General features: G+C 43.2%; 1 protein-coding gene across 3 annotated transcripts in view; it reads right to left on the bottom strand.

The window, feature by feature from the left end:
* The window catches only part of LOC125450936 (SWI/SNF-related matrix-associated actin-dependent regulator of chromatin subfamily E member 1-related-like), a 48,266-nt gene extending 21,256 nt beyond the window's left edge, over positions 1-27,010 (bottom strand). Inside the window, exons 1-7 of one of the 3 annotated variants that reach the window (XM_048527409.2) lie at positions 26,844-27,010; positions 22,525-22,606; positions 20,109-20,232; positions 14,899-15,105; positions 12,663-12,783; positions 12,385-12,422; positions 1,952-2,033 (exon numbers count right to left, since the gene is read on the bottom strand). In XM_048527409.2, the coding sequence (XP_048383366.1) occupies positions 1,952-2,033; positions 12,385-12,422; positions 12,663-12,783; positions 14,899-15,105; positions 20,109-20,232; positions 22,525-22,547 (595 nt within the window). In that variant the 5' untranslated portion in view covers positions 22,548-22,606; positions 26,844-27,010. Of the gene's footprint in view, positions 1-1,951; positions 2,034-12,384; positions 12,423-12,662; positions 12,784-14,898; positions 15,109-20,108; positions 20,233-22,524; positions 22,607-26,843 lie in introns of all 3 variants that reach the window. The other 2 variants (XM_048527410.2, XM_048527408.2) reach the window with 2 other exon arrangements.
* Positions 27,011-27,556: the final 546 nt, after the last annotated feature.

Here is a 27,556-nt window from a genome sequence, read left to right on the forward strand (position 1 = left end):
TGTTCAGGGATGTGTAGATTAGGTGAATGATAAGGTGATGGGTCTGGGTGGGATGCTCTGAGGGTCAGTGTGGACTCGTTGGGCCAAAGGGCCTGTTTTTCACACTGTAGGGATTGGATTCTATGATTAAGTGAGGCATCATTACCACATGCAAATTTCCTACTATCCCAAAGATACCCACACACTACTTTAATCCAAATAATCTTCAATGCCTTCTTAAATGTCTCAATTGAACCTGCTTCCACCACAGTTCCATGCAGGGCATTCCAAAGCCTAACTAGTCACTGACTGAGCATTTTTTTACTGACTCTGCCCCTGCTTCTTTTGCAGATCACTTTAAATCTATGCCCTCTTGTTTCTTAATGATTGGGAATAGTACCTCCTTATCAACTACCTACAATCCACTCATGATTTTGAAAACCTCTATTAGTTCTCCTTTTAGCCTATTTCTCTCCAATAACAGTCTTAACATTTGCAACCTCTCCTCATGACTGAAGGTTCTCATCTCTGAAACTATTCTTGTAAACCACTTCTGCACTGTATTCACATCCTTCCTATAATGCATTACCCTTAACCGTAGACAATACTCCAGGTGAGGTCTAACAAGTGTCCTGTAAAGGTTTACCATCATCTCCTTGCTCTTGTACTCTATGCTCCTATTAAAGCAGAGAATACTGTATGCTTTACATACTGCTACCTGCCCTGCCACATTCAATGACATGAGCACATACACACCAAGATTCCTCTGATGCTGTGCCCCTCTTAGAATTATACCCCCTATTTTATATTGCCAATCAATGTTCTTCCTTCCAAAATGCATTGGCGCAAACTCCTCTGCAATGATACTCATTTGCTACCTACCTGCTCGCTCCACCAACTTTTCTATGTGCTTCTGAATTTCTACAGTCCTCCTCTCATTGTACAATTCATACAAGTTTATTCTCACATGAAAATTTTGAAATTGTCTCCTGCAGACCCAGATTTAGATTTTAATTCCCCCCTTAAAGAAATAACTTTTGTTATTTCATTACTTTTCAGAACTGAAGCAGCTACAAATTTAAACACTGAGAAGCATTAAGTGATATGACAGCAAGACAGCAGCTCATGCTGATAATTCCATTTAGCAGAAATTCTTTTCAGCAGTTCCAACTGCAAAGGTTTGGCAGGGGTAATTCAAAGTGGAATATTCAAAGTGGTTTATGAGAATATTCAAAAGAGGAAAAGCAAGGATCCCTCTACAAGCCCCTGGCTACAATCTCTCTCTCTCTTATGTATAAATCCTTTCAATGCTTCAATGGTCTCCAGTGTGCTAACTCCTCTAGCTTTACAACTGTCCCTCCCCATATCCTCTGTTTTCAGTCTCATATTTCAGTCCCTTTTACACTCATTATTTGCTGTGGTGCATTCAATCATTGAGATCCGATTGAGAGGGCTAATATATAATAGGAGGGAGGACTGAAGGGCCCAGGTCTAGTGAACATGGAGAAGATGTTTAAACTCATGAGAGACTAAGACCCAAGGGCACAGCCTCAGAGCGAAGGAATGATACTTTAGAACTGAAATGAGGGAGAATTTCTTCAGCCAGGGGATGGTGCAATAGTGTTAGGAATTCACTGCCACAAATGCTTGGGGAGACGGGTGGGGTGGTGTATGGCGTCACGAGGTGTATTTAAAACAAAAGATAGACAGGTTCTTGATTAATAAGAGAATCAAAGGTTATGGGGAGAAGGTAGAAGAATGGGCTGATATGTTTCTCAACCTCAATCGAATGACGGAGCAGACTCAATAGGCCAAATAGCCTAATGCTGCTCTTATATCTTATGGTCTTATGACATCATGGCAATTTTTGACATCCATGGTACCATCGAAATGCAAAATTGTTTTTCACTTCAAGTACCTGAACATATGACCATAACCCAAGAATAATTTTAAGTCAGTCAATTCTCCCTACCTTTGTTATGATCAAGAAACTCTTCTGTAAATATTGGAATATTAAACATGGACATTCTTCCTTGCTGATCATTGTCGTTCTTCTGAAGGGAAAGAACAGGCAAATTAACTTGAAGAGCTTATTATATTGAACACATTTACAATTTTTACATCTCCACCTGCTTTTCAATCTGAAAGCTAGCTCAGTTGGAAATTTCAGATGGATATGAAACAAGGAAAGGATGCAGTAGCTATATTAATTAAGAATAGCATTAGTACAATAGAGAAAGATTACCTTTATTCCAAAGATCAAGATGTAAAATCAGCTTCATTGAAAATAAGAAATATTTTTAAAATGGTAAGATGTCACTTGTGAGAGAACTTATTGGCAGTAACCAGTAACAGTACCCACCCAGCAAAACGTGGTAAACAGGAAGAAATAAATCAGGATTTGTAAGGAACACACAGTACAGCGATAACTGATCTATATATAGATTTTACGTAGATTGAAGGAATCAGATTGGCAAAGGTAGCTTGCAAGTTGAGTTCAGAGTGCTTTTACAACAGTTGCTGCAAACAGCAAGAGCCAACTAGAGAACAGATTAATCATACCTGGCTGTATTCAACGGGACAAGCTTAAACAATGGCCTTATAATGAAAGTACTCCCAGGTGAATAAGCAGTAATGCAGGTGAATTTCATAGTCAGTTTGATAGAGAACGAAGTATCAAAGATTAGTGCTACAAACTTAAATATGGGCATGTATGAAGGCATCAAAACAGAGCTGACTAAAGTGAACTGGAAAACTAGGCTCAGGGATAGGTCAGTTTGGACAAAGTGGCAAACATTTAAGGATATATTTCATAAAAATTGTGAGAAAAGGGGAAGGATGCACTACCCCTGGCTAAACTTAAAGATATGAAAGTTTAAAGATTAGCAGCTGGCTAAAAGTTTATACAGAATATAAAAAATAGCAAAGACTGACAAAACAAGTAGAATTATAAGAATAGATGGTATGAATTTCTACAGGTTGTTATAAAGGAAATTAGTCACTAATGTGAACGATGATCTTCTAAATTATGTCAGGGAAATTAAAATAGAAAGTAACAAAAGCGAGAACAAACTGAATAAATATCTTGCATGTCCTCATGACACATAATACAAACCACTTCACAAGAATTGTGCTGGAAGGAAAAACTTAAAACAATTCCTGGAAAAGGGAACTGGAAAAATAAAATTATTATTAAAAAAAACTTTGAAATTCCTGTGTCCTTTGTACTTTGTCCCAGGTTTTTAAAATAACTGGCTGATGAGATACTATGTCAAGTTCAATATTCCAAAAGGGCTCATCAGATTTGAAAATACCAATGCAATTATTCTACTCAAGAAAAGGGAAGAAACAAAGCAGAAAACTATTGGCATATTTAACATCTTAGCTTAAGGTCAGTGGGAAATAACTTGATTTTATTATTAAGGTAGGTATAATAGAGCACCTTCAAAATCTCAAAGCAATCAGGGCGAGTCAACTTGTTCATTGCAAGAAATTACCGTTTGACTAATTTGTAAATAATTTACTAAACTATTTGAGGAAGCCACAAATGCAATGGATCCTCCAGCAGCAGTTGACATCGTGAGTGAGGGCACTGAGCAGGAGAACTATAGCTTCAGGTGCTGATGGTTACTGCAGCAGTTGAATGGATCATCTCTGGACAAAAAAGTGTGTCTTGATTGGTGGTGTGTGTGTGTGTGTGTGGCCCTGAGGGGAAGAGAAGCAAATGCACAGGCTGCATTCCAGGTAAATCCTTCCTTGTTGAACTTAGATTTCCCCTAGTTTTTGTGATGACCAGATACCAGTGGGAAAAATGATACCTGCTTCATAATTTTTGGCCTTCAATGTTCAAATCTCACATTATGCAAGCAATATAGATTAACAGGAACTTGTGATTTGGTGTACGTGGGCTTTCAGAATTAATCTAACAAGACGCTACATAAAAAGTTACTACACAAAATACATGGTGCAGCATGCAACATATTAGGAGAAGATTGGTGAGCAAACAAGAGAGATGGCATGAATGGGTCATTCTCAGGCTGGCAAAATATATCTAATGGAATGCTACATGGATCAATGCTGGACCTTCAACTATGTATAGCCCATCTCAATGACTTAGATAAAGGGATCAAATGTGTGGTTGCTAAACTTGCTGGTGCCACAAAGATAACCAGGAAAGCAATTTGTCAAGTAGTCTACGCAGAGACAGAAATAAGTTAAATAGACAAAAAAATTGGCACATTGAGTATAAAGTGGGAAAATGTGTATTTGTTCTCGTTGAAGAGGAGGAGAAAGAGGCATAATTTTAAAATGAAAAGAGAATGCAAAACACTGAAGGGTAGAATGATCTGGGTGACGTGATGTACAAATCTCAAAAGGTTAGTATGCAGGTACAACAAATGATTAAGGCGGCAAATGGAAATTTGCCATTTATTGCAACAGGATACTAGTGATAGTGGGTCATCTCGTTTTGTGGCTAGTTGATGTTCATGTATCCTGGTGGCTAGCTTTCTGCCTGTTCGTCCAATGTAGTGTTTGTCACAGTTCTTGCAAGGTATTTTGTAGATGACGTTCGTTTTGCTTGTTGTCTGTATAGGGTCTTTTAAGTTCAATAATGCAAGTAATGCAGAGACTCGAACAAACAGCTCTGCCAAGCATCCAACCCATACTTTGGGTCCGCTACGTGGATGACACCTTTGTCATCACTAAACAAAACAAATTAGAGGAAACCTTCAAGACCATCAATAATACCCTTTACTGGCATAACATTCACAAAAGAGGAGGAAAACAACAACAAACTGCCATTCCTAGATGTCACAGTAGAGCAAACAGCCAATGGGGAACTTCAAACCAGCGTCTACAGGAAAACAACAAATACGGACCAAATACTGAAAATGAACTTAAAAGACCCTTTACAGACAACAAGCAAAACGAACGTCATCTACAAAATACCTTGCAAGAACTGTGACACAAACTACATTGGACAAACTGGCAGAAAGCTAGCCACCAGAATACATGAACATCAACTAGCCTCAAAACAACATGACCCACTATCACTCGTATCCTTACATACAGATAAGGAAGGACACCACTTTGATTGGGACAACACATCCATCCTAGGACAAGCCAAACAGAGACATGCACGAGAATTCCTAGAAGCATGGCATTCCAACCGGAACTCCATCAACAAACACATTGATTTGGAGCCAATCTACCATCCCCTGAGAAAAAGAACTGGAAATGACATCACCAACGCAGGAAATGACATCACCAACCCAAGAAAACCTAAACACATAAATAGAAAGCGGGACATAACACCAGCGCTTCACTGGAGGCACACTGTTGATGTTACCTAGAATGGTGACGAAACATCTGGGAACAAACCTTCAAGCTCAGTGAACCAGCTTACATCTGGAACAAAATAAAGACCCACTCTCTTGTGGACCGAGAGGAGGAGAGTGCTGTGTTGGAGGTGAAAGGAAGACGTCGGGTTGGCTGTGCACCCTTGCAACCAGTGGATCTTAATGCTGGCTTCGGCCTAACGCTGGTTCAGGGGAACAGCCAACCTGCAACGATGGCTGCGGCAAGTGCTCGTGCCCCAGGTCAGGGGGTCCGGAACACCATCCGCGTTTCCGTAAAGAAGGTGGATGAAGGTGCACCTGTGGACCGCACTTTCTTCGTGAAGAGGGTCCTTTTGGACTGTTGTGGGTTCGCTGCTGCAGACATTTACTGTCTGCAGGACTTCCCCGGAGGAGGTTTCTACGATGTGACCTTCAGGAGTGCCAAGCTTTGCGAGCGCTTCCTGGAGGTTTTCAAGGAGAAAGGAGGTGAGGGTCCCCTCTCTGTATTGACCGCTGTCCCGCTGTTTGTGATGCCGGCGCAGAGGAGCCGTATGGTGACTGTACACATGTACAACCCACATGTGCCAGCAGTTGATGTCCTGACCTTCCTTGGAAGGTACGTGAAGGTGGAAGGGGACCTAACTGACATCATGGACCCCTTTGGCATCTGGACCAGTAAGAGGCAGGTCAAGGTGACGCCGAGGATGGGCGCGGACGGGAACATCGTACACCCATCGTCCAGCTTCGCGATCGGCGGGAGCAAGGGCTACCTGACCTACGCAGGGCAACCTAAAGTCTGCCATGCCTGTGGTAGGTCAGGTCACGTGGCGGCCGACTGCAAAGCCACCATCTGCAGGAACTGCAGGGAGGAGGGACACCTTGCAAAGGATTGCTCACAAGAGAAAAGCTGCAACCTTTGCAGGGAACCGGGCCACCATCTACGCCCAGGTCGCCGCCAGGGGCAATGTGGGGCCAGCCCCCCTGGAGGAGAGGAAGGCATCAGGGCCCTGCAAGGACCCCACTAATGTGCAGGAGGGCCAGGTCGTGCAGGAGGGCCCGAGGCCAGCACAGCGCCCCTGCAGGCTCCGCTCCCCCCGACAACCCGGAGTCGATGGAGGTGGCGACAGGTGACCCAGGGGAGTGGACGACGGTCCGGAAAGCGAGGAGGAAGGTGCGTCGGCGGGCCCAGGAACCACAACCATCAGGCGGGAAGAGGCAGCTACAGGGGAGCTATAAGAGCTCCTCTGACGAGGGGGATTCAGAGGGGGCCCACCCGAAGCAGAAGCTAAAGATCTCCAGGGAGAAGGAAAGCAGCACCACACTTCCAGGTGACGGGAGGCGTCCTGAGGCTCCCTCCGACACCCAGTCACGTGCCGCTGGGGCACTGGAGGGCCCCCGGAACTTCCAGGCCAGAAGGAGTAAACAGCGCGTCCCCAGCCTGACCCAGAGCCGGACCCTCCTGCCTCCGTACCCCAAACAGGGGGATGCCACCCGGAAGGCAACACGGACGGTTTCCTCAGCCCGGAGAGCGTCCAGCAGTTAGCCCGAGCAATGGGCATGAAGGGACAGATGGAGGGGCTGGACCTTGGACTTGGGGAGGGTACTGCGGTCACTGCCCACAATGGGGGTACGAGTTGCGAGCATTAATGTGCGCAGTGTCAAGTCCACCGCAAGATGTGTATCCACGTTGGCCTACCTGACCACCATCAAGGCGGACCTCCTGTTTCTGCAGGAGTGCAGGATACCGCACCTCAGCAGGTACGGGAAATGGTCCGGCGCCTGGACCTGTGGGCCTTCGATCTGATCGGTGGGGGGGGGGGGGAGCGACTGTCGCTCCTTCGGACCTGGATATTCTGCTGCGGGGGCGCGACTTCACCATCTCTCAAGTTCAGGAGCTGGTGGGGGGGGGGCCTCCTAGTGGCTGACGTCACCTACAGGAACGCTCCCTCGAGGCTGATCAACGTGTATGCCCCAGCGGTATGGAGTGAGCGGTTGGCCGTCCTGCAGCGGCTTCCACCCCTGCTGGCTACGTCCAGGCCGGTCATCCTGGGCAGACTTCAACTGCATCATCGATGCAGATGGAAGATCCAGCGTGGGGACAGCGGGTGGGGGGAGTCAACTGGACGTCACGTCCAGATTCCTGATGGACACGGTGAAGGACGCCAAGCTGCTCGACGTCTTCAGAGCCCCTGCAGGCGGAGTGCAGCGGAGGTACACCTGGTCGCGGCCAGACGGGTCTATTCGCTCAAGAATAGACTTCCTGTTTGTGTCACGGACGTTCGCGGTCAGGTCCACCGGCGTCGAGCCGGTGTTCTTCTCTGACCACTGCCTCCTGCTGGCCGACTGTCACTTACAGGACGACCAGCCAGCCGGCAAGGGGACGTGGAAGCTCAACATGACTCTGTTGACCCCAGAGAACTTCGAGGAGCTTAAGAGGGAGTACGCCGGTTGGAGAACCATGAAACCCCTCTTTGAGTCACCGGGCGACTGGTGGGAGACGGTGAAGGAGAACATCAAGAGGTTCTTTGTCCTCAAGGGTGTTCGGAAGGCGAGAGAGGGGCGGGGAAAGCTGTCGTGACTCCAGAAAAGGGTGCAGAACCTGCTCCTTCTGCAGTTGATGGGGGGGTCGATGTCACGGAGGACCTCCGCGAGGTGAGGGGCCAGCAAGCCTCGCTCTTCGCCATGGAGGCCTCCAGGATAATCTTCCGGTCCAGGGTCTGCTCCGTGGAGCAGGACGAGACATGCTCGCGTTTCTTCTTTCAGAAGGTGCACAAAGAGAGCTCTGTGCTTAGCCGGCTGAAGGAGGACGACGGCTCGGTGACGTCGTCTCGGCCCGACATTTTGAGGATCAGCAGATCCTTCTGTGCCGGACTGTACGACACGAAGCCCACGGACAGCACGGCCTCCGTGTCGTTCCTGTCGTCTATCACGGAGGTCTTAGACGACGGCACGAGGGAGTGGCTGGACTGGCTGACATCCCTGGACGAGCTGACCAGAGCCCTTAAGTCCTTGGAGAGGAATAGGACGCCCGGGAGCGACAGCTTACCGGTCGAGCTGTATTCCGCTCTGTGGGACCTGGTCAGCCAGGACCTGCTGGAGGTGTACGATAGTGCGCTTCGGGCAGGGGAAATGTGCAAGTCCATGAGGAAGGGCATCATCACCCTCATTTACAAGAGGAAGGGGGAGAGGGAAGAAATTAAGAATTGGCATCCCATTTCACCGTTGAACGTGGTCTACAAAATCCTGGCCAAGGTCATAGTCAACCGGGTCAGGTCTGTCCTGGGGTCGGTGACTCACCCTGACCAAACCTGTGCTGTGCCGGGCAGGAAGATCGCTGAGAGCCTCACGCTCATCAGGGATACGATCGCCTACGTACAGGACAGGCGGGTGGACACCTGCCTCGTCAGCCTGGGCCAGGAGAAGGCCTTCGACAGGGTCTCTCATGCTTACATGAGGGACGTCCTCTCCAAATTGGGGTTCGGGGAGGGCATCCGCAATTGGATCCGGCTGCTCTACACCAACATCATTAGCGCAGTCTCGATCGACGGGTGGGAATCGATCAGTTTTCCTGTCAGATCTGGAGTCAGGCAGGGCTGCCCGCGCTCTCCTGCCTTGTTCGTGTGCTGTGTGGAGCCCTTCGCCGCATCCATCAGCAAGGACGTGAGACTGAAGGGCGTGACTATCCCAGGCAGCGGAGGCCTTCAGGTCAAGACCTCCCTGTACATGGACGATGTCGCCGTCTTCTGCACCGATCGTCAGTCGGTGGGTAGACTATTGGACATCTGCGGCCAAAGTCAATAGGGGTAAGAGCGAGGTCATGTTCTTCGGGAACTGGGACGACTGCTCCTTCACCGTCAGGACAGACTACCTGAAGGTGCTGGGTGTTTGGTTTGGTGGAGCTGGGGTGTGCACTAAGACTTGGGAGGAGCGTATCACCAAATTGAAGCAGAAGCTGGGCAGGTGGACACTTCCGGTCCCTCTCCAGCGCGTGTAAGAACCTGGTTGTCAGGTGCGAGGGGCTTTCGGTACTGTTGTATGTGGCGCAGGCCTAGCCTATTACCTGGACCTGCGCCGCTACGGTCACCCGGGCCATCTTCCACTTCATTTGGGGGTCAAGGATGGACCGGGTCCGCAGGGTCACCATGTACAAAGACCTGGGAAATGGGGGAAAGGGCGTACTGAACGCCACCCTCGCCCTGACGGCTACCTTTGTGTGCGGCTGCATCAAGCGGTGCGTAGATCCTCAGTAAGCAAACACCAAGTGTCACTACTTACTGAGGTTCTACCTGTCCCCGGTGTTGCGAAGGATGGGCCAGGCCTCGTTGCCGCGGAACGCTCCGAGTAGTTGGGCCATTCAGTACCACCTGTCCTTCGTGGAGAAACTTTTGAAAGGAAACACCTTTGACCACAAGGCCGTCAGGCAATGGTCAGCACGTAGTATCCTCGGGACTCTTCGGGAAAAGGAGAGGATGAATCCCGTCGTGTGGTTCCCCACGCAGACTGCCAAAGTCGTTTGGCAGAATGCCTCATCGCCAGAGTTTTCAAACAAGCACAAGGACATTGCTTGGCTGGCAGTGAGAGGGGCTCTGCCAGTGAGATCCTTTGTGCATGCCCGAAATCTCTGCGCCACCGCACGCTGCCCTCGAGGTGGCTGCGGGGGGGACGAGACTGTTGATCACCTCCTTCTGGAGTGTGCCTATGCGCAGGAGGTCTGGAGGGGGATGCAGTGGTATTTGTCGAGGCTCGTCCCGAGCAGCTCTGTGACGCGGGACTCCGTGCTCTACGGGCTGTTTCCTGGGACGCACACCGAGACCAACATCAACTGCGCTTGGAGGACCATCAATGCGGTGAAAGACGCTCTTTGGTCTGCCCGCAACTTGCTGGTCTGCCAGCTGAAAGAACTGACCCCGACCGAGTGTTGCAGACTGGCGCACTCCAAGGTCCAGGACTACGTGCTGCGGGACGCGCTAAAGCTTGGGGCAACTGCCGCCAAGGCGCGGTGGGGAAAGACCACAGTATGAAACCCCTCATCTAGAATGGTAAAAAAGGGCCCTATCTGGTAACTGGGCCCAGCTGGCGCCTTCCCCAACTGGTCAGGGGGCCAACGGGGACTGTGCGGGTGGACGACTGCCGGGGTGTTTTCTTTGCTTTGTTTTTTTTCCTTCTTTGTTTGTTTTTTTCCTTTAGTTGGTGTATGTACCCCCTGGGTAACCCAGAGCTATCTGCATTACTGGGTAGGTGTGTAAATGTTTTATTTTTTTGTACATCTTATGAATAAATTATATTTTTTCAAATAAAAAAGTGATGAAACGTCTGAAAACTAACCTTCCAACTCACCGAGCAAACTCACATCCAGAAACTCAACCTGAGTTACAAATCTTCTCAAAACTCCCTAACATTAATTGTACAAGTCCTACCCTGATTTGCCTTAGTAAAATGCAACACGTCACATTTATCCAAATTAAACTCCACCTGACGTGCCTTGGCCCAATGGTCCATCTGGTCAAGCTCCTGTTGTACTGAGGTAACCTTCTTCACTATCCACTACACCACCAATTTTGGTGTCATCTGCAAATTTACTAACAGTAACTCCTTTATTCATATCCATAATATTTATATAAACGATAAAAAGCGGTGAACCCAGCACTGATCCTTGTGGCATACCACTAGTCACAGGGCTCCAGTCTGAAAAACAACTCTCTACCACCACCCTCTGTCTCCTACCTTCAAGCCAATTTGGTATTCAAATGGCTCGCTCTCCCTGGATCTCATGTGATCTAACCAGTTTACCATACAGAAGCTTGTCACTTTGCTGAAGTCTATATAGAATACATTTAGTGCTCTGCCTTCATCAATCTTCTTTGGTACCTTTTCAAAAACTATTCAATCATATTAGTAAGACATGATCTTCCAAACACAAAGCCATGCTGGCTATCCGTAATCAGTCTATGCCTGTCCAAGTGCCCATAAATCTTGTTCTTCAGAATCCCTTCCAACAACCTACCCACTAATGACATAAGGCTCATCATTCTATTGTAATTCCCTGGCTTTTGCTTACAATCTATCTTAAATAATAACCATCACATTAGCCAACCTCCAGTCTTCCGGCACCTGACCCATGGCTATCGATGATGCTAACATCTCAGCAAGAGGCCCAGCAATCTCTTCCCTTGCTTCCCACAAAATTCTTGGAAACACCTTATCAGGTCCATGGATTTATCTACCATTTTACTTATCAGAAAAAATATAATATTCAAATCTCTTTGCTTGACAGCTCCAGTAGGTTAACCACATTTTACCCACCTTCATACCTAATACTCCAGGAGGCTCTTTCAGGTATTCCTGGACTTCTCCAAAAGGGTAACCTTTCTCTTCAAATATCTCCATTAAGGTTTGATTTTATTCCTCAAGGAGTGTAGTGCACACAAGCTGTGCTTTTAGTTACCTCACTAATAAAAACTAGGTCTGAATTAAAGCAGTTATAATTTTGCATATGTAGAGTCCCTCCAGCAAAAATGGTGGCTTCAAAGTTTGGCAGGAACAGAGCCTCTGGAATTGGGACCCCGATACTACTTTGGCTTGGCTGGAAATCCCCTCAACTTTTATGAAAATTCGGACAGTTTAATTCATAGACACCATTCTGTGTGGTCAGGCTAAAGAAAGGTTACATTTATTCAAATTCATGAAAATGCTTAAAAAAATTCAAGTTTGGGCACTTTGTTTTTGGGTAAAATTAACGTGTGTTACAGAGCCATCTGGAGTCAGGTTTCCGTAGTACAGGAGTCAAGAACAGCACATGTGACAAAGCAGCTGCCTATCCCCATTGTAATCTGGTGACAGTTGTCCATACTAAGTGCAGCTTTTGGTGTGTACCCCACTAGATTGGCAGGCAGTGATAATTTCCCCAAGTTCATTCGAGGATTTTTATTTTTTGAAAATGTGTAAATACCATAAGCAGAAAAAGAACCCTCTGTTGACTAAAACACTTTGAAATAGAGTTAACATTTTTTTTAGTAATCCAAATGAGCCATGTCATAAGAAAGAAAGAAATTTTAAAAGCTCTTACCTCAGCATGCATGCCATTTGACAATGAATGAGTGGAATCTGGGAAACAAACAGAATACAAGCTAAGTGAGAAACACACAACGATGAAGGAACAGTGAAAATTTTCCACCAGTGTTCTTACTGTACCTTAGGGTTTTTTTCTTTGCCATCTGACATACAATGAAAAGATTCACGTCAGTAAACAGCTATTTTTAGTATACTACTCACAATCTAGTTCTTAAACAAATAAATATTTTGCAGTTGTATATTATATTGATGATATATGAAAAGGCAGGGTACCTTTCCTCAATTTCTTTTCTTGGACAGCAATTCTGCTCATTTTATAAGCTTCAGTTTTCTGATACTCCTGCAGTTCTTTTATGTATTGCTGTTTTGCCCGCTCAGCTTCATCAAGGTAGCACTTAAAAACAAAAATTAAAAAATTTTCAAACATACATTCAAGAGTTCCTGTGATCTCATATCTGGGAATTGTTGCTTTTAACCCATAAGTAATTGGAAAACATCAAAGCAATTTGAAACACTGTTGAATGCACAGGTTGAGCAATAAGTGCAGAAAAAATACATCTGCCATAAATTATTTGTTGTTCAACCAAGCTGAATGCAAACTACCATAAAGAGAGAGGGAGGGAGAGGAGGAACGAGAGACTAGAAAACAGACACGTTACAAAAAGCAAGAATTGAAGGAGAGCAGGACTGGTGTAGATCATGAAAAACAAGGAAGAGCAAAGGTAGAAAATAATTAAACACAAGAATTTTTGTAATTAATTCATGATGGACAATAAGCAACGTAGGTCAACCTATACAACGGTTGAATGAATGGGGCTTGGTGCAAGTTAGGATAGTAGCAGTAGATTTTTGGATGTGCTCAAGTTCATGGACAGTGGAAAATTACAGGTTAACCTGAAGAGCACTGTGGTGTTTAAATGTAAGGGCAATTAAAGCAATGAAGTTTCTAGCAGCAAGCAAAGGTAGGGTGGAGAAAAACAAACAATGAGGTAGATGTGAAAGTGGTTTTTTTTTGATGGAAGGTTTTCAAGGGTTCGAAACTCCGCTCAAATCTTATGCCAAACTTGCTAACAGTCTTTCAATGTCCAAGTGGATGGCCAGAATGGAATTGGTGATTTCAACTGAAGGAAATTGGCATCCAGCCCTGTGTATGCAGCAATCAAGCAATGTGACAACACAGGGGCTATGGATATGTGGTAGAGCCAGCAGTAAACTCCACAAAGAAGGATCAAGACGTCATGCTTTCAGATGATATTTCTGTTGAATTCAGAGCTTGTCCATTGCTGGCTACGTGAGAATTTATTGCCCATTCTTAACTGGCCTTGCAAAGGTGGTAGGTCATGTTCTGAACCAGTGATCTAAGTTCATCCCACACCATTTTTGGAAAGGGATCCAGATTTTTGACCCAGTGTCGATAAATAAACAGCAATATAGATCCAACCATGCTCAACCCTAATTTCAAGTGGTATTCAACATGGAGAAGTTCTATTTCATCAGGCAGGATGTTTCTTTGGCCAGTTTGGCTGGTAGCCACTTTGTCTTATGGAGTCTACAGACAATGCAAGACTTTTAAACACCACTTACTCCAAAATATATCCCATTATGATGCCGTATCTGGTAGGCTAGGTCTGCCCATGAATTCCCAGGTATGAAGTTACAGAAGTCTGAATACTGGCTGAAGCTTACGATTATGTCAGCTGTTTTTCAAATAATCTGTGGAACAATATGACCATTTATGGCAGCAAGGAGAACTGCCGGGTTCGAATGGGTTGTATGTACCTCTATCACTCATGATGCTTGGGCTAATACACCACTTACATTACTCTCTTATTCAACATCAATTTCGTAAAGTTAATTTAGAATTACCCAACTGTCACGATAAGATTTAAACACACATCTCTGAAGCATAAGCCTATGCCTCTGAAATATTCACTTACTAGAAAAATAAATATGCTATCTTGTCTGTCTCTCTGAAATAACAGATCCAAACTGTTTGAAGGTGTGGATTTCTACAGCAGTTTCTCAAGAATAAGTAAGGATCTGTAATAAATGCTGTCATTGCCAAGTCTTGGTTCATTTGCGGTATGATCCATTAAATAATTAGGAAACCACTCTGATGTTAAGACAACGGGATTTTAAAAAAAAAACAAATGTTGTAACTTCATTCAGAACCCACAACCATAACAAAAGTAATAGATTGGATGCTTTTCAACTCGCCATTCATCAGTCAACACTACTCTCAAACCTCCTATTCCTTAGCCAATACACACCCAAGTAACCACTGTCTATTCAATAGATTGTTCATCTATTTTCCAAACCTATTATGAAGTATTTTATCAAAAGCTTCTTGAAAGTCCACACCTACTACACTGCCTTCATCAACCCTCTCTAATACTTGTTCAAAGAATTTACTCAAATTTCGTCAACCATGGCTTGCCTTTAACACTTCCAAGCCAGCTGTCCCCTTTTAATGGTGCTAGAGTCAGATGATGCACTAAATGCCACAAACCTGTTTATCTTCAGGTGGAAGTTTGCTCCATTCACTGCCCAAAGTTTTGGTGATTTCTGGAAAAGGTAAATCTGGTTGCTGCGCCCGCAATTGTTCACGCCGTTCATTCAAAAACCGCATATAGCCTGTCAGTGGAGCTTTGGGACCATTGGGTATGTTTTTTTTACGTTTTTTGCCCTTTGGCCAGCCTCTCTTCTTAGTCACACGCTGCTGCCAAGGATGGAAAAACATGTTTGAATTGTTAGCTTAAAATATGATTTAAGTATTTGCTTCTTTGGTATTTTATGCTTAGAATGGAATTCTACAAATAACAGTATGAATTTTCAACTGAAGTTGCCTAAGGGAAACATTAATCAAGCTGTCAATCGTTCATCTTCAAGTTGATTTTTGACAAAAAAGTATAGTACCTGAATTAACTGAATTCACTACAAATATATTGTCAACTCACTAGGTTAAGTATTTCTGTTCATAGCCATGCCAAAGGAATGAGTGCACATTTCAGGTTCCCACAGATAAATTTTCCAAAGAAGCATAAAAATCATAGAACTTCTTCAAAAAGCAGCAAATATCTATTATCCATTTTTTCCATTCCGTGTTGGGATCAAGCCTTCAAAACATCCTGTTAAAAATGGCTGTACGCCATCAGAGCCAGACATTTTTATACACTCTCACTAATTGCTTTTAACTCCAATCTCTAAGCCCTCAAGGAACAAAAACTACATTTCCTTTGCTGATGGTCCTTTGAAGAGAATCTGGTAACCTTAGGCTGAACTTTGAACAGATGATTTCTGTTGTGCATCCATAATGTTATGACTATCTAAGCTTGTACTTTGGCCCCTGAAACAGTCAAAGCAATGAGCTGGTCACTGCATCAATCCTTCAGAGTTAAATTAAACTGACAGGTTTGCGTACCAATTCAGTGCTCTGCGGAGTCTCAAGACATGATTCATCATTCAGAACGGTTGAGGGGCAGGTTGATGCTTCTTTTAAAGGGCAAGTTTTTTCAACATTTGAAGCAGACACAGGAAAACAGGCAGAAAACAGCAGAGCAGCATGATTGTTTTTCAATATCAAGCTGGAACACATGGGGGTCAAACACGGTGCAAACCTCGATGGGTGACGTATGCTTTTCCAATTAGTTTGGCATCCTCTCAGAAGAATAGAAAAATTGCATATTCAGGAAGCGACAGAACCTATTCATCAACCATAAGACTCATCTACCAAAACCCATTAATTATTTACTACTTTTAAATCTAGACAGCTACGTTTAGTGTGAGGATTTTTCCAAGCTGCATTATTGCTTACAAAATCAAGAATACTTTTAATTAATAGATATTAAAAAAAGCAGCTGTAGAAAAAGGAATTGTTTCCAAGTCCACCCATGTGACATCTTCTCTGTGAGATGGCAGCAAGAACTGTTCATTCGTCTCTTTAATGCTTAGCAACCAGTTTACTCGAAAGCCACTCACCATAAGAATGGTTGAGAACAGCTCGCTGGTTTGAACAGGGAACATAGCAACTAGAGGTAATTAAAGTATCTACATAATGAAAACAGTGACCTAACTCTAATTTACGTACTGGCATTAAAACAGTAAAACCTTTCCTGAGCTAAATGAAACCAGAAAATGATTATTAGAGAAAACGCAACAGTCTGCATTTAGTTTCAGATCAAGACAACACCAACTGTGGAAAACGCCCACTGTTTTATCTTACGTTGGGAGCAAGTGAACCTTTGCTAAAAAAAAAATCATGCAACGCTGGCCTGATAGGCTGTGATGTTGCCTGTTGAGGCTGAATCCATCAGACAGGTTAACCCGTTTGGTTGAAAGTGAAACTATCATCACTGTGATCCGATCTGTGTGTGACTCTGTACTCTATGAACAGAGCTGGAAAAGCATGTGTGCAAAAACAGAACAAAGAAAACAAAAACACCTTATATTCACAGAACACTCTTAACTTGATGAAAAATTCCAAGGCAAATCGTGAAGGGTAGGTCATGCTTCACAAACCTTACTGAGAAGGTGACCAAACAGGTATATGAGAGTAAACCGGTTGATGTGGTGTACATGGATTTCAGCAAGGCTTTCAATAAGGTTCCCCACAGTAGGCTATTGTACAAAATGTATGGAATGGGATTATGAGAGATATAGCCATTTGGGTCAGAAACTGGCTTGCTGAAAGAAGACAGAGGGTGGTGGTTGATGGGAAACGTTCATCCTGGAGTCCAGTTACTAGTGGTGTATCGCAAGGGTCGGTGTTGGGTCCACTGCTGTTTGTCATTTTTATTATAACTGACCTGGATGAGGGCACAGAAGGATGGGTTAGTAAATTAGCAGACGACACTAAGGTCGGTGGAGTTGTGGATAGTGATGAAGGATGTTGTAGGTTACAGAGAGACATAGATAAGCTGCAGAGCTGGGCTGAGAGGTGGCAAATGGAGTTTAATGCGGACAAGTGTGAGGTGATGCACTTTAGTAGGATTAACCAGAATGCAAAGTACTGGGCTAATGGTAAGATTCTTGGTAGTGTAGATGAGCAGAGAGATCTCGGTGTCCCTGTACACAGATCCTTGAAAGTTGCCACCCAGGTTGACAGGGCTGTTAAGAAGGCATACAGTGTTTTAGCTTTTATTAACAGAGGGATTGAGTTCAGGAACCAAGAGGTTATGCTGCAGCAGTACAAAACCTTGGTGTGGCCGCACTTGGAGTATTGCGTACAGTTCTGGTCACCGCATTATAAGAAGGATGTGAAGGCTTTGGAAAGGATGCAGAGGAGATTTACTAGGATGTTGCCTGGTATGGAGGGAAGGTCTTACGAGGAAAGGCTGAGGGACTTGAGGCTGTTTTCATTAGAGAGAAGGTTGAGAGGTGACTTAATTGAGACATATAAGAAAATCAGAGGGTTAGATAGGGTGGATAGGGAGAGCCTTTTTCCTAGGATGCTGACGGCAAGCACGAGGGGGCATAGCTTTAAATTGACGGGTGGAAGATATAGGACAGATGTCAGAGGTAGTTTCTTTACTCAGAGAGTAGTAAGGGAATGGAACGCTTTGCCTGCAACGGTAGTAGATTCACCAACTTTGGGTACATTTAAGTCGTCATTGGATAAACAAATGGACATACATGGAATAGCGTAGGTTAGATGGGCTTGAGATTGGTATGGCAGGTCGGCACAACATCGAGGGCTGAAGGGCCTGTACTGTGCTGTAATGTTCTATGATCTATGATCTAAATCAATAGAAGCAATATTAAAAAAAAGTCTAAGAACAAGTCACATAAGACGCTATTAGGTTACATTGAGAAAAGTTTGATCAAGCAAGTATTTTTTAAGGAATGTCTTAAATGAGGAAAATAAGGTAGCGAGGAGGAGAGGTATAAGGAAGGAATTGCAGAAGTTGGGGCATATGTACCAAAGGGTGGAGCAAGTACAATTCAAAAATCATGAGAATTGCAAGGATGGAGTAGTTGAAGACAGAGTGACAGAACAATACAGCAAGAAGTTTGTAATAACACAGCGTGGAGTTGGAGGAACGCAGCAGGAAAGCTGACATTTCGGGTCGGGACTCTTCTTCAAAAGAAGTTCATGATGGGTAGAATTTAGGAAACCAGCCAGAAGCACATTGGAATAGTCATAGAACCGTACAGCATGAAAGCAGACTCTTCAATCTAAATTGTCCATGCTGACCTGATTTCCGAAATAATTTAGTCTCATTTGCCAGCATTTGGCCCATTTCCCTCTAAATCCTTCATATTCATATATCCATTTAGAAGTCTTTTAAATGTTGTAGTTGTATCAGTCTCCAACACTTCCTCTGGCAGCTCATTCTATACATACATGCACCATCCTCTATATGAAAATGTTGCCCCTTAAGTTCCTTTTAAATCTTTACCCTCTCACCTTAAACCTATGTCTTCTAGTTTTGGACTCCCCCACCCCAGTCTATTCACCCTATCCATACCACTCATTGTAAACCTTTAAGATCACCCCTCAGCCTCCAAAACTCTAGGGAAAATAGCCCCAGCCTATTCAGCCTCTCCCTACAGCTCAACCCTAGCAACATCCTCGTAAATCATTTCTGAACCCTTTCAAGTTTCACAACACCCTTCCTATGGCAGAGGCCGGAGCTGAACACAGTACTCTGAAAGTGACCAAAACAATATACTGTATATCCGCAACATGAACTTCCAGCTCCTATAGTCAAAGCACTGACTAACAAAGGCAAGCATACTAAATGCCTTTTTCATTATCTTGTCTCCTTGCAACTTAACTTTCAAGGAACTATGCATCTGCACTCCAAGGCCTCTTCGTTCAGTAACAGTCCACAGGACCTTACCATTAAGTGTACAAGTCCTGTCCTGATTTGCTTTTCCAAAATTCATTACCTCACATTTATCTAAATTAAATTCCATCTGTCACTCCTTGGCCTATAGGCCCATCTGATCAAGACCCAGCTCTATTCTGAGGTAACCTTCTTCTCTGTCCACTATACCTCCAATTTTGGTGTAATCTGCGAACTTACTACCCATGTCTATATTCACATCCAAATCATTTGTACAGATGATGAAAAGCAGTGGAACCAGTACTGATCCTTGCAGCTCACTGCTGGTCACAGGTCTCCAGTCTAAAAAGCAACCCGCCACCACCATCTTCTGTCTCCTACCTCCGAGCCAGTTCTGTATCCAAATGGCTAGTTCTTCCTGTATTCCATGTGGTTGGATCTTAAAACCGGTCTACCATGTGGATCCTTGTTGAAGGCCTTACTAAAGTCCATACAGAGCACATCCGCTGCTCTGTCCTCAACAATCTCCTTTGTTATTTCTTCAAAAAACTCAATCAACTTAGTGAGACATGACTTCCCGTACAGGAACTCATATTGACTATTGCTAATATGTCCTTGCCTTACCAAATACACGTCAAATCCAGGGAAATGAGGATATGAGTAAAGATTTCCACAACAGCTACAATGAGTAAGGAGTGAAGTCAGGCAATGTTACAGAGTAGACATAGGCAGCCTTAGTGATGGTATAAGTAAGTGATCATGTGTTCATCTTGTGGTCAATGTGCTGAAAAGGTATAAGCAGCCCACTGACAGGACAGGGATGAGGTTGAAAGCTAGAAAATTGAGGTTTGCAATTGAACCAAAAACAAGAAAACAAGGTGATACCAAAACAGCAGTTAGATTGAGATTTCCATCAAATAGCATTACTTGCCTCCTCAGTTGTCTTTTCACCTTGCTTTTCATTTTTCTGCGCTCCATTGTAGGTATTGTGGCCTTTGGCTGATTCACCTTCATCCTGTTTTACTCCTTGTGGTGATCCTGGAGTAGTAGAGCATCTAAAAATACAGTACGCTTTCAAATTCAGCGAATGATTAAGAAATATAGTGCCACATTAAAAGAATGTTGCAATGTCAAAAATTGAAATAAGCTCCACTTTCTAACTGTCTCTTTATGGACAGCATAAACGGCCTTTTTAAACTTATTTGTTTATGTCACAAAACAAAACATATTTTACGTATTATTTAGAAAAAGGAATAAAAATTGGAATCTAAGTGGCCACACACGTCAAGAAATGACTGATCAAGGGTATAAAACGGATAAGGAAACGATTATATCATAAAACCGAACGGTTTTATTCCCAGAGATAGTAGGCTTTATTCCCATTTCACTATTGGTATCTTATTAGAAACACACCAAAGTTTCTTTCACAAAGAACAAGGGAGTTACTCTTTGAATGCTGGAGTTAAAATTTGCAGTGCTGCTGGGCTGAGGGTATGTGGCCACTTACTTATGGTGCAATCAAAATAGCTGAAATCCAGAAATCCTCTTCCAGAGATGTGTCTTAATGTCTCTAAACAGGGTCATTAGAAAATATCCACAAATAAAAAAAGATAGTTGAACTCCAAATAAAGGAAGTGTTCACACGGATTGGACTTATTTCCTGATCACGATACTGTTTCACTTTTCAGCTCATGCACCTCCCAAACAGCAACATCTGGCTGCTGTCTTAGTAAACATAACATCAAGACACTAATTCAACCATGCAATCAATTTAACATCACTTGCCACATTTACTTTTTAGAAGTATATAGATCTCAGGAGTCAATGAAAACTTCCAACATCGGTGCAATCAATTCAATGTTTCTTTTAAATTAGATCAAAGTAAACTATTACAAAGACACCACTAGCATATTCACAGATTCCTCATTAAAACAAAAATCAAATGTTTGTGAAACACTTAAAAAGTTTGACAAAGACAATAATAAAACATTCTTGTAATATAAAACGTAAGACTAAAAAGAATAACAAGTCAATTTTCAGGCTACTCATTTTCACAGGGAAATCGGTAATTCATAGAGAGTAAATTAAGAGAAGTCTGCTATGTTTGAGGAAGTGTATAGACTTGTTTATTTGAGGTCAAACCAACAAATTTATGGAGTAACTGTCCCAGGAAATAGCTTCCTTGTTCACTTGAAAAGAAACTAACTTACAAAGCAGGCCTTTTACAAAGTATCAGAAAATATTAGAACACTCAGACTAGACAGTATGTGTCAACAATACTTTATATTTATATAATCAGATAATAAAACTGACAGACAAACAAGGGTCTTAGGAGACAGTGACAACAATCTTGAGCAAAGAAGTAGATTTACAAGCCATCTTTCAAAGAAAGAGTTTTTTGTTTAGCAAATACATCTGATGTGGAATCACTAAAACTTGGTTATTGTGGGAATACAGCAAAAACCATGAAATAGAATATCAGAATACATAACCATCACAGATAATAACAGAAACTTGCAACTGGAGTGGTTTAATGTAATAAAAACATCAAGATTAAACATTATTACAGAACAAAATTTGGCAATGTGCCACTTAAAGAAAAGCTTTGGTCAGACGAAATCGACTGTTTGTTTGGTCAAATACATATGTTTTCAACAAGAACTCTGCGGAGGAAACAAAGGTGCTGGAATTCAGAGAAGGAATTCCAGAATTTAGGCATGATGTAGCCACGGTTAATGATGGTGAAGGAATTAAAAATCAAATATGTCGAGATATATATGGTGGACCACAGCTGGAAACGGGTAGAAATTGATGCAGTAGGGTTGAAGATTACAGAGATAGCAACGCATGAAGGAATCTGAAAACAAAGATGAGAACTTCAAAACTGAGACTTTACTTAACTAGTAGTCAGTGCAGGTCAATGTGCACAGGGAGTTTGGTGAGTGGAACTCAAGACGTTAGGGTACAGAGAACAATGGTTTGAGCAACCTCAAGCTCGTGAAAAGTAGAAAGTGCAACTTTTGCCAAAGGCACACTAAAATAGTTAAGTCTGGAGGTAAGAAGGGCATAGTCTATGTTTCAGTAACAGATAAGCTGAGAAAGGGCAGAATTATGGAGATGGTCTTAGTGATGGCACAGTTGTGAACAAAATATAAAGTCTGTGATTAGTCTTGTTCAGCCTCAGACAATTGCCAGGAAGAGAGATGGGCTTTGTGATATTAAATGTAAACAATCACGTCTGTCTTCTCAATATTTAGTGGTAGGGAAGTGATAAACAAATGGAATAAGATTTCACACATAATTAGACTAGCAATTGCCCTGATATTTCCACTACCTATTGAACTTACCCAACGTCTGGTGCACCGTCCATCACTTGTGAACACACTCAATTGAATAGGATCTGGAATAGCTGGATTTACAATAAAATGTCTGGAAGGAGAATTTAAAAACAAGCTTCATTATTACTTATTGGTTAAATTTTATTGAACTTTAACCTGGAAAGATAAAGAACATCATTACACAAGTCCAAATAATTACATTTGGAACACTCTTTTCAAGTACGTCAAAAAGGCCTACAAGTGGATTCTTACTAATAATAAAGGTTTACAACTTAATATTTTGACCCATAACCTTCCATTGGTGAATAATAATATGCTATAGTACTTCTCAAAAAAATATATAAATTTACTGAACAGTTGGACAGATGCATGTATAGGGAAGTTTAGAAGGATATGGGTCAACCACAGGCAAATGGTTTAGTTTAGTTTAGTTTGGGAAACTTGGTCAGTGTAGATAGATTGTACTGAAGGGTCTATTTCCATGCTGTATGACTCTATTTGGTGTACAATGCTCCCTCTAATTTTCCTTCAGAGTGTGCTGTTTCTTGAACTGTTCATTCTTTTCAAGGCTTGCTTTAGGTATGGATCTGTACACCTTAAAGACTCTACTCTTTGTCTGTAGCCAATTTATTCTCTCATTGCTTATGCTACTATACAGCCAAATGCCTGTGCTGCTGGGTGGAAAAGTTGCCTCCTTGTGACAATTTTGCATTCAGACGAAATTAAACCTTCTGGTCTTCCCATTCTGTCAAACTGCTAAAACCACTCAGCCTCATTGAAACAAGTGGAAATGAGTGTTAACATCAAGACAGAGCGAATTAAATTTCACAATAACTTGTTATGATTGGTCTTTTAAAATGTTAAATGGCTTATGAAATTCATCCAAAACTAAAAGAGAAAGAAAATTCCTATACAATACAGTTATCAACATAGTGGCTGCAAATCCATAAGCAATTTGTCAGTGGAAAAAAGAACATCCAATGCCAGGAAAAGCACTATTTTCTGCATAGAGATAGTAGGAACTGCAGATGCTGGAGAATCTGAGATAATAAAGTGTAGAGCTGGATAAACAGGCAGGCCAGGCAGCATCAAAGGAGGAGTAGGAAAGTTGACATTTCGGATCTGGACCCTTCTTCAGAAAACCCTTCTGAAGAAGGGTGCAACCACCCACAAACCGATGTCCATTTCAAGTCCACTGACACCCACAGCTACCTGGAACACACCTCCTCCCACCCACCTGCAAAAATTCCATCCCCTATTTCCAATACCTTTGCCTCCGCCGCATCTGCTCCAAGGATGAGGCATTCCACTCCCGCACATCCCAGATGTCCTCGTTCAAGGGCCACAACATCCCCCCCCCACCGTGGTCAAGAACGCCCTCGACCGTGTCTCCTGCATTTCCCACACCTCAACCCTCACACTCCATCCTCGCAATAACCACCCCAAGAAAATCCCCCTAGTCCTCACATACCACCCCACCAACCTCCGGATACAACGCATCATCTTCCGACACTTCCGCCATCTACAATCCAACCCCACCACTATAGGCATTTTTTCCACCCCACCCTTGTCTACCTTCCAGAGAGACCACGCTCTCAGTGACTCCCCTGTCCGCGCCACACTCCCCTCCAAACCCGGCACTTTCCCCTGCAACTGCAGGAAGTGCTACAGCTGCCCCCACACCACATCCCTCACCCCCATCCCAGGCCCCAAGATGACTTTGCACATCAAGCAGATGTTCACCTGCACATCCGCCAATGTAGTATACTACATCCGCTGTACCAGTTGTCGCTTCCTCTACATTGGGGAAACCAAGCGGAGGCTTGGGGACCACTTTGCAGAACACCTACGCTCGGTTCGCAGTAAATAACTGCACCTGCCAGTCACGAACCATTTCGGCTCCCCCTCCCATTCCGTAAATGACATGTCCTTCCTGGCCTCCTGCAGTGCCATAATGATGCTACCCGTAGGTTGCAGGAACAGCAACTCGTATTCCGCTTCGGAACCCTGCAGCCAAATGGTATCAATATGAATTTCACCAGCTTCAAAATCTCCCCTCCCCCCACTGCATCCCAAAACCAGCTCGTCCCCACCTGCCAAACCTGTTCTTCCTCTCACCTATCCCTTCCTCCCACCTCAAGCCACACCTCCATTCCCGACCTAATAACCTCATCCCGCCCCCTTGACTTGTCCATCCCCCCTGTACTGACCTATCCCCTCCCTACCTCCCCACCCATACTCTCGTCTCCACCTATCTTCTCCTCTATCCATCTTCAGTCCACCTCTCCCTATTTATTTCAGAACCCTCTCCCCATCCCCCTTTTCTCATGAAGGGTCTAGGCCCGAAACGTCAGCTTTTGTGCTCCTAAGATGCTGCTGTGTTCAGCCAGCCCCACACTTTGTTATCTTGGATTCTCCAGCATCTGCAGTTCCCATTATCTGTCTCTCCAAACCCGAAACGTCAGCTTTCCTGCTCCTCTGATGCTGGCAGGCCTGCTGTGTTCACCCAGTTCCATACCTCGTTATCTCTTATTTTCTGCATAGCTCTCCAGGGTAAAGCAAGCTGTAATGGTGCATGTGTATCTCTCTCAAAACGAGTACAATTAACAGAACCTTCCAAATCTTCAACTCTACTGCCCAGGCGGACATGGGTTGCTGGAGCATGGCAAATCCCCTTCCACATCCACACCATCTTTGAAAATATATTGCCATTCTTTCATCATCACTGGGTCAAGTGCCTGGAACTTACTGGCTAACTGTAATGTAAGTGCACCTTCATCTCACAGACCATAGTAGTTCAAGATGATCCTCCACCACCATCTTCTCATGGGTAATTCAGGTTAAAATCGGCTAATGTGTCAAAGTTTCACTAAGAAGGCATTGTCTAATCATCAGGCTGCAGAAAGTTTAACAGAAAAGCAAGTAGAAATTCTCCTAATATATAACAGATAACTTAAGGGATAAATTTTGTGATTCTTATGGATTTTGAGTCTGTACATGCTGAAATTTGTGAAGAAACAGGACTACTCAAATGTAATGGGTCAAAACAAAAGCAATCTGATTGATTGGCTTTGATGTATCAACCTGAAAAGTTAACTCTGCTTTCTCTCCACAGATCCTGCCTGACCTGCCCAGCTTTTCCAGCAATTTCTATTTTGCCCGATTTACAGCATCCACAGTTCTTTCAGTTTTTATTTGGCTTTAATGTCCTTTCTGTTCAAATAAAAGCATTAGAAGATTTTGATAAACTTTGAAAAGTCTTTAAAACTTATTTCTTTAAAAAACCTTTCACAACCCCAGGATATCCCAAAAAAGCTTACAAACAATAAGTTCTGAGTGTAGACACTGTTACAATTTAGGAAACATGGCAGCAAATTGGTACACAGCAAGCACCCACAAAAAAAAACGACAGGAATATACTTTAATGCACACTGCTTTGACAGATAACACCACAGATATATCATTTTGTCAATACGACCTAAAGTAATTCTCTTGCTAAATATATTGAAAAGTAAAACAACCTTGCATGGTATCAAGCAAAACTATTTGAAATCATGATCACTGTATATCTAATAACTGTTCATAGATGGCAGTATTTCCTTTGGAAGGATCTCCTGATATATGCAAAATAGCTTATACATTTGGCTCTACTGCTGAAGCACAAACTATAACTCTTATGTTTTTTGAATGTTGTAATATTGTACTAATATTCATTAAGAGTGTTGCCTTTACATACATTTCACCATGTCTTATACATTATAAGGTAATATATTGTTATACCATTGTTATATGTTGCAAAGTTTATACATTTGAAGCAATTTTTAAACACTAACACAAGACTAATGTTGCCATAACTCTATTCATTGTTAGTCACTGTTATACAATACAACAGACACAAATAATTCTTATATTACTATTTTGCATGCTGTAATGTGTACACTGTTTTATATATATTTACACACCAGGATTAACCCACAATTTAGCAGCTGCTCTTCTGTACATTACTGTACAGATCATACATTTACATCTAGTTATATTCACGCTAATACAGTGCTAATATAGATTGCTATGATTTATACAGGAAATCTGCATCCGTAAATGTTGCTGTGATACAGAGGCTATAGGTGTATTCAACATATTTAATGCATATACACAATAAACTTATGTATTTGCATACGTTGCAATGTTACATGCATTACAAGTTGTTTTAAGTGCTGCTGTGATATTTAAACTAGAGCTTCTGTAAGTGCACATGTTATTGTGTTACATTCACAATAATGCACCTCCCTGCGCCACACACACACTTCAGTTCTGTGCCTGTTACTCACGGTGACTCTCCGAGTCCCCAAGCCGGCCTGTGCGGCGCTGTTGATGTTATTTTTTTTACCGGTCTTTTCTGTTTAAATCCATCCGTAAACAACACAACGACGGCGCAGCCCAAGCTGAGTGTTTTACTTCCGCCGAACCGGAAGGCGGGCGCCACAAGGTCACGCACGCTGTTCCTCCTGGCCGGAGCAGAGCGACTCATTTACGCCGCTGGCGGCTGGAGGACTCCAATACTGTAGCAGCACCCCTCTGCTTCTGGGGCTGCACTGCAATGTCTGAAAGTATTGAGTCAGGCCTCCTCTCCCAATATTGTTTGCAACACATTGCACAAACACGCACAGATTTTGCAGTCAGTTACCAGGCATTTATATTGACCTTGAATTTTCGACAAAGACGAGAGCAATAAGCAAGTTACCTTCCCCAAATGTAGAAATCTTCCTATTAACAAAAATGGAACGAGCATATCAATTTTAACATATTCAGTTTCCCAGTGTTTAAATAAAACACCATTCGTGTTCTGACTAGAAATTCCTTCAAGCTCTACATCAAATTGGAAAAACGCGTTGGCTTTCCATGACCACCAGATGTCTCCAAGTGTTTTACGCCCAATGAAGCATGATTGAATTTTTTTTACAGTGGTAGGAAACATGGCAGGCAATTTTTACACAGTAAACTATAAGCAACAGAAATTCGATGCTCAAGAATTATGTGATGT

The sequence above is a fragment of the Stegostoma tigrinum genome, chromosome 3 (genome assembly GCF_030684315.1).
Source record: "Stegostoma tigrinum isolate sSteTig4 chromosome 3, sSteTig4.hap1, whole genome shotgun sequence".
NCBI classification, from domain to species: domain Eukaryota; kingdom Metazoa; phylum Chordata; class Chondrichthyes; order Orectolobiformes; family Stegostomatidae; genus Stegostoma; species Stegostoma tigrinum.